Here is a 7,554-nt window from a genome sequence, read left to right on the forward strand (position 1 = left end):
CGTCTGTTACCTTCCTCAGGGCAATACTGACTGTATTGTGTGTGTGTGTTGGCTAAAATATACTGTAAATGCAGAAATGTTTGCGGGGTTTTGATTTCGCAGTAGGGAGAAAATGGAGGGTTTGCAGTGGTTTTGAGTTTGCATTTGAAACAATAGTAGCGCTACAATAACACAATGGACCGGCTTTTTGTGGTGGTTTTAAATTCGCAGTAAAGAGTTCACCGCGCAAACTGCAAACATAAAATCACCGCGGACGTTTCTGTATTTACAGTACCTTGTCATCCAGTGATTCTCCAAGCTGATGAAATTATTCACGGAAATACTAAATACGTTTTACCCACTGTGGAGGCTGATGTATACTCACAGCTATTTAGTCTGTATACTTCTTACGACTTGGGGGGGTCTTGGTCTGGTCCATGCTCTGTGTAGGGGGGAGGCCCCTCCTCCTTCTTATCCCCATCGGGGGTCGGTGCAGGGTACAGGTAGGAGTAGGGAGGGGGTGCGGGTCCGGGGGGTGCCGGGCCAGGGGGTCCAGCCATGTAGGGGGGAGGGGGTAGCGGAGGGTAGGCTGGCGCAGGCTGTAAGGGCTGTGCCACTCCAGCGGCGGGGGGGTGTCTGGGAGCAGCGGTACGCATCCGTCGGTACTGCGTGATGGGTGCCGGGCCGGCTTGTACGATGACGATGCCGGGCTGTCTGGCGCCCTGCGGGGGCTGGCGGCGTTCCGGCGTTCGCTGCCGCTGCGTCACCTGCTGCTGGACATCCTGCAGTCGGCCCCGCCCCGCCCGCAGCTCCTGGTACTGGGAGATCACACACAGCACACAGTACACCTGGGGAAACGGGGAAATATGAATGAATGAGTGGATGAATGAATAAATGAGGACTTCAATGCCTTGTACAATCAGACACAGCACACCTGGTATTAGGAGATCACACACAGCACACAGTACACCTGGGGAAATATAACAGAAGTAGTTTGTACATAACATATGGTCTACATCTGTAAATATTGAGGCAGCTCCTGATACTGGGAGATCACGCACAGCACACAGTACACCTGGGGAAATGGAAAAAAATAGGACATAACTAGTACGTACATAACATGTGGTTTCCGTACATTGTAGGTCAATATTGAGGACTTCCATGTCTGAATGACAGGAGGGAGGGAGGCAGGCAGTTCCTGGTACTGGGAGATCACACACAGCACACAGTACGCCTGGGGAAATGGGGAAATATGAGGAATACAGAAGTGAAAGAATAAATGAATGAGTGAATGGATGGATGGATGGTGACTTTCATGCCTTATACAATCATACACACTACACCTGGGACAACATGAAAGTGAATGAAAGACGAAAATGAATGGATGGAAGGATGAACAAATGAATGAATGGATGCATTGATGGATGGATGAACAAATGAATGGGGATTTCTATATCATAGCACACAGTACACTTGAGGCAGGGAAAAAATTTAACCTTCTCCCTGCTGCCTAACTCTGTAACCAATATAGAATTGGGTGCCAAATGGCTACTTCGGTGTGTTAGGGCATTAAGACGTGAAGGCTGACCACAAACAAAGGCACAAAGAACATGAAGACTTACATTTAACAAGCTCCGCAAGATGTAGAACACGATAGTGAAGATGTTAAATCCACTCATGCCCTGCAGAGAGAGAGAGAGAAACAACATGACTTTTAAAGGGAGGCTGAACTTAAAATTGAAAGAATTTTGGCAGCCAAACCTTAGCCTAGGTGCCTGCCGATTACTACCGGGTCTCCTACACTTGCTATATCCTAGTAACCGGATGGCACTCAGGCTAGCAAAACCTAAGATAGGTCACAAAAGCCACCCTCATACATAATGACATGCCCCGCATATACTGTAGATAGACGAAAATTAATGGATATGATCTCATGTAAATTCAGTAAACCCTTGCCAAAGGCAAACATAGACATGTTCAATCTACTTATGTCATGTCCCGACACCATATCTACGTACTTAGGCCAATACATTTGTAGCGCTTTACAAAAGAGAGAATGTATTTTAACAGACCGAAACGTTACGCCATTTACGTTCATATATTCTTGTTATTATAGTTTTCAGAATAGAATAGAGTAGACTAGTTTAGTACCCATTGTATTAATTGCACTGTCATTCTTGCCATACATTGTACCATGTACAATTGTCGAGCAATAAAGTTCATTCATACTCACTGTCAGTGTCAATCAGAGATTGATATTGCAGTTTTATGCTTTCAAGCCACCAGAAAGGGCGCCAAAATTTCTTCTCCACATCTAACCTTTATTAACATTTATTCATGGATTACATATATCCGTTGCTAAACTGAAATACTTCTTTCTTGACATGAAAATGGTAGCCTAAGATTTAACGAAAAACATTAACGACATGCATTGGCTCCCAAACAATGAGTGGGATGGGAAAAAATTTGAAGCTGGAGACAGCATAGCCTATCTCGAGCCTGGCTGGGGTTAATAATCCCCTAGGGGGCCGTAACCATCAGGCCGGCCACTAGGAGTGTGATATGAGTTCTGTATCTGTATCTATATAGCCGGTATAACCGCCATTCGGCGTAACGCACCAGCTTCGCAGGCACGCGGCGCGGCAGCAGCTGGTTACATTACACCGAACGACCTGTCACGTCTAACCTTCGCATATCTAGCTGCATGCATTGTTTAAAGCTATCTAATGAGGATGCTTCCACTGTACTTGGTTGTAACGAGTTCCACTCTACGATCGTTCTAGGAAAATACGAATTTTTAAACACATCAATCCTAGGTTGAAAAGTCTGATACTTAAAGGCATGACTATTTCTTGTCCTTTTCTGAGCTGGTATTAGATACTTATTAGTTGGTACGTCCACCAATTTATTAGTCATTTTGTACATCATGCATAGTCTGGACATTTTCCTTCTCTCCTCGAGTGACATCCACTGCAGAGTTAGGCTAGAGATAGCACTGCACTACGGTCTATTGTGTATCAAGAAATATCTACATACTAATGAGAAACATTGTCCTTACAGCGTAGACCAGGACATAGATGACCGTTGCCAGCTCGAACCACATGAACAGGATGAAGCCACCGATCCATGGCAGCAGCAGGTGCGGCTTGTCCTGCAGGGGATGAGAAACAAACAATTTGCAATTTGAACACATCCTCTCAGGCTACGCCCACCCCTAGACTAACTACACAGGCTAGAAAATAGCAAAAGTTGGACAAATGGGGAGAATAATTTTCTCATTCTCCTGGCCAGTTGTTTGCCCTATTTTTGCCCAAATTCTACCGTCCGTAACCTCTTAAGCAGGCCTGGTAGACGCATACTGTATACGGAGGTATGAGATCGAGGAACTCTAGGTTACATATCAATTCATAGGCTTGCTTTTATACCTTTTGGATTTCAATTTCTATTCAGTCACTGACGAAAGACAACGGATGCAAAATTCATTCAGCTGTTTGAGTAACTTTCGTACAGCAGTCATTTTAGATAGTGCATACAAAGACATGATAACATTAATATTGTGTCTGGAGTCTCCATATATATAGATGGACACATGGTGAAGAATTATCGAAATGCCTGAAAATCAACCAAAACATTTTAGTCTTAAACCTGCGATCAACACACCAAAAATTAATCAATAGTTTATTACATGGAAAATTCCATCGGCAGACAGTGCAATTTTCAGCCAATTCAGGGAAAGTTAAGAGCAATTTCAGAATTTAGTCATAAAAAAACTACTAGTACCGGAAAGGGAAAGAATGGGTCTAAAGGCATTCGCATTTGTCCTGTCCTGCAAAATTTTAATGAAATAGTCTCAAAGTTCAAGCATTACACATTGTACATGTACATGTAAAATCATGGTAAAATTAGTTGGTATAAGCATACTGTAAATGCAGAAATTTTTGCAGGAACTTAAGGAGAAAATGGAATGTTTGTGGCGGTTTTGCGTTCGCCATTGAAACAATAGTACCACTGCAGCCATACGATTGAAGGGCTTTTTGTGTTGTTTTTAAGTAATGCAGTCAAGAGTTCACCGTGAAAACTGTGAACATAAAACCACCGCAAACATTTCTGCATTTACAGTATGTAGTTGTCTGACCTTGTTGACCCCTACAATCAGTATGACAGACAAGATGGCCACCAGTAGGTACACTGAGATTTGCAGGAAGAACACTATCTGCAGTCCTGTAAGGGGGGAGGGGTCACAAGTTAGAATCTTAGATTGATTAGCAATGTTGGACACTGCATGGGAATGACTGGAATGACAAACTACTGGAATGACAAACTACTGGAATAACAAACTACTGGAATGACAAAGTACTGGAATAACAAACTACTGGAATAACAAACTACTGGAATGACACATTATGTATGAAATAGTACAAACTATTTATGAATGCGTGTACTGTAAACTACTAGTATACTAATTACTATACACTAGTAGTACTATGTGTACTACTAGTACAAAAAAAATGTACATGTTTGGTTCATAAGGGCTTCATTCAGTTGCAATTTGTGCTTAATTCGAAATTTGACTTATCAACATCAAAGGATACATTATACATACACATGACTACAACAGCCTACTACTACTAGTACATGTACTGTACATGTAGATGCGGTAACCCTCACCTTTGAACTTCTTCTCCAGATGCTGCACCACAGCAATGTCCCATGCATCCACAGCCACGCATATCAGGGACAGGACCTGAACAGGTAACAAATGCCCTCTCTTATATCATAATTATATAGCTAAAATGCAACTTTTTTTCAACACAAAGATTAGACTAAATACACATATGTAACTTATCTAGACTAGCTATAGTCTCTACCCGTACATTTGTAAGTGTCAAAGACTCACATGATGAGTTGCTGGAATAAAGTAGTAGAAATTGGCCAAAAAGACTTAATAATATGCTTAATGAGTCATCAAGCCATAGAATTACAATATGCAACCCATTCTTATATGGTAAGCTAACTTCTCTGGCATATTGGTATATAGATAAGGGAGCTCCCCAAAGAGCAGGATGGGGGGAGGGTGCCAAGCACAGGATGCGTCACTGAGGGGGGAGGTATTTAGGGGGCTTGCACCCCTCCTAGAGGAGAGCGGCTGTTGCATTTTGCCTTTTCCAGACACAGATGGAAGTCATTTCCTGCAACTTCAGCTTTACATCTTGTCTACAATTAATAAAATCTTGAGTTTTGAGCAAAATTACAGGTTGATGAGCTGGGGGAATATTGGAAGAAATACCCTAACTTTGAAATTGTCTATTTGGCCAATTTCTACTATTTCTAGTAATTATACAGCAACCCACAGAGCTCGAGTCTGGTAGAAACTATTATATCTAGACTGAAATCAATAATGAATAAAGCCAAGGATCTAGAATGTCATTGTGTAGATGTTGTGCTGACCCCAACATTTGTTGAGGTATACCTTTTTGACGTACACATATAGCATGAATACCCAGTTATCTAATATTGCTATGATTGATTTAATCAAGTTCCTTATCTCCCCCTACAAAGTAGGTTAGGGGAACCATGATGCAATCTGAGGATGACATAAATTGATGTGCGTGTTTTACAAGCCAAAAACCTTTTATGTCCATAACACTTACATGTACAGACGAAGCCACTTAATTGCACCTCGGATAAACGCACCTTCCATTTAATTGCACCGAATCCCAATATCCCAAACCGGTTCCCATTCACTGCATTGTTAGTGACTCCGCATATCTGCACCGCGCATGGGCACCAATGCCGGATAACTGCACCATTTTTTTTTTCAAAAATCCTCGACAAGTTAACTGAAAAGGTGTTCTAAAATAGGCAAACGCTGTACAAATGAGCCTATACCTGCCAGTGTAAAGGCGCAATACCGCCAATATGTTTAAAACTGTTTTGAGTAACAAAAGAAGGCGGTCTCCATTGACAGTTACGTTGATAGGAATCGTATGGGAGGTCCTGGGCGGGTCACCCGTAATCAGTAACCAAGTTTTAGTTTCAATAATTTCCTAGTTTCATGGCGGTACATGATTAACGTAAATCAACAACTGCACTCTACGTAATGTAACACAGAAACTGTTATCCCATGAGTGGCATGATGATGTTTCAGAATGCCTCCCCTGTAACATTACGTGTGTTTTAATGCGGTAGATCGCATGGAAAAAGGAAAGAATGCAAAATCTTTTAAAAAAGGTCCGTAGTCATTTCTCTATTTTCAGGAAAGGGTCAATAAATAAAGTTAATAACTGAATAATTTCGTCTGTTTTCTTTGTGCTAGTGTTTCTGACTAAAAATACACCCCCTCGCCCATGGTGGTGCGGTCCAGCTGGGCATTTCGCATAATTGCACCAGCCGGATAGTTGCACCAAAACGCTGACAAATGGATGGTGCAGTTAAGCGGATTCTACTGTACTAGTAATATACCAACACAAAAATCAATGTTGCCAATACAGCGCTAGCAAGTTACAGCAAATATATTTTCCTAAACCAATCATCACAATGATAACACTTTCTACATAGCACAAGATCTAGGCTCTTTGCAGAAATAGTTCTCTACAAGTACTTCTATCTATGTTGTATGTAACACTGGACCTTGTATCAACCGATCTGTTGTTTTACAGGAATTTGTTTTTTTAGTCATCTCGTTGCCTAGTTCACAATTATCCAATATCGCTGCTTCTAGGAGAATCCATGACTCATCAACAGTATCATGCATGTAATATACATTACAAGTACACAACACAGATACTACAACACAGATTTTAACTGTTGTCATGCCGACATGTCCTGTCCTGTCCATGTCAGTCATCACATGTCATGCCGTCATGTGATTGATCATCAACATATGTGATTGATCTGTCGAGTATTACAACTTATATTAGTTATAATGATGCGTTCAGGAAGATTCTTATATCATAGATGTAACAAACACAGTATTGAATGTACCGGACCTAGTTTGTGAGGTCTATTATAAACATAATTTGATAGGTGCCTTCCTGGAATTCGAAAGTAACGGTGCACAGTGACATAAACAGAAACCGGTCTAAAATGGATCGTTATACGTGTTGTAAACGCAGCAAACTTACCAACGTGTAAACCCCGCAGGCCACGGACCCACTCCGAGTGTTGTTCCAACAGAGACAACGCTGTATGATTGCCATGTTGCGTCGTGACGTACGCACGTAATCACGGCAGAATTCCCTGCATGGATGTACAGCGTTTCCGGGAATTCGTTTCCCATCAGGCTTTGTAACGGACGATACCACTGCGCTCCCTTGATAGGGTGCACATCTCCTCTCATCGCACAACACTAATAGTTGGGAATTGGCAATTTGGAAATTGAACATGATAATTTTTGACTTAATGATTACCTCTGCGCTCAGATGACGTATGTACTGATCAGCTTCTTTCTACATTCCTGGCATTTTTGGCGTGTATTTCCAAACAAGATTAGTGTTGAAAAAATAATAGCCACGGCGATGGTGATCTCTGACTATGGGAGAACATTAAAAAAAACTAAAATCTGGGAAAGAATTG

The 7,554-nt window shown here is 41.8% G+C and overlaps 1 protein-coding gene across 1 annotated transcript; it reads right to left on the reverse strand.

Moving 5' to 3' along the window:
- Positions 1-386: 386 nt before the first annotated feature.
- On the reverse strand, positions 387-7,269 carry LOC136426525 (uncharacterized). The gene is made up of 6 exons (XM_066415190.1): positions 7,104-7,269; positions 4,648-4,723; positions 4,115-4,200; positions 3,038-3,130; positions 1,602-1,661; positions 387-827 (listed from the first exon to the last, which is right to left on the reverse strand). The coding sequence occupies exons 1-6, from the start codon at positions 7,176-7,178 to the stop codon at positions 387-389; spliced, it is 831 nt and encodes a 276-aa protein (XP_066271287.1). The 5' UTR covers positions 7,179-7,269.
- Positions 7,270-7,554: the final 285 nt, after the last annotated feature.

The sequence above is a fragment of the Branchiostoma lanceolatum genome, chromosome 2 (genome assembly GCF_035083965.1).
Source record: "Branchiostoma lanceolatum isolate klBraLanc5 chromosome 2, klBraLanc5.hap2, whole genome shotgun sequence".
In the NCBI taxonomy this organism is placed as follows: domain Eukaryota; kingdom Metazoa; phylum Chordata; class Leptocardii; order Amphioxiformes; family Branchiostomatidae; genus Branchiostoma; species Branchiostoma lanceolatum.

Bases quoted from the DNA above. Each gene is read 5' to 3' on its own strand.
- LOC136426525 (XM_066415190.1), bottom strand. From the start codon at position 7,178: ATGGCAATCATACAGCGTTGTCTCTGTTGGAACAACACTCGGAGTGGG. The intron at 4,724-7,103 runs GTAAGTTTGCTG...TTACCTGTTCAG, and splicing joins CCTGCGGGGTTTACACGTTG to GTCCTGTCCCTGATATGCGT. The intron at 4,201-4,647 runs GTGAGGGTTACC...CCCCCCTTACAG, and splicing joins TCTGGAGAAGAAGTTCAAAG to GACTGCAGATAGTGTTCTTC.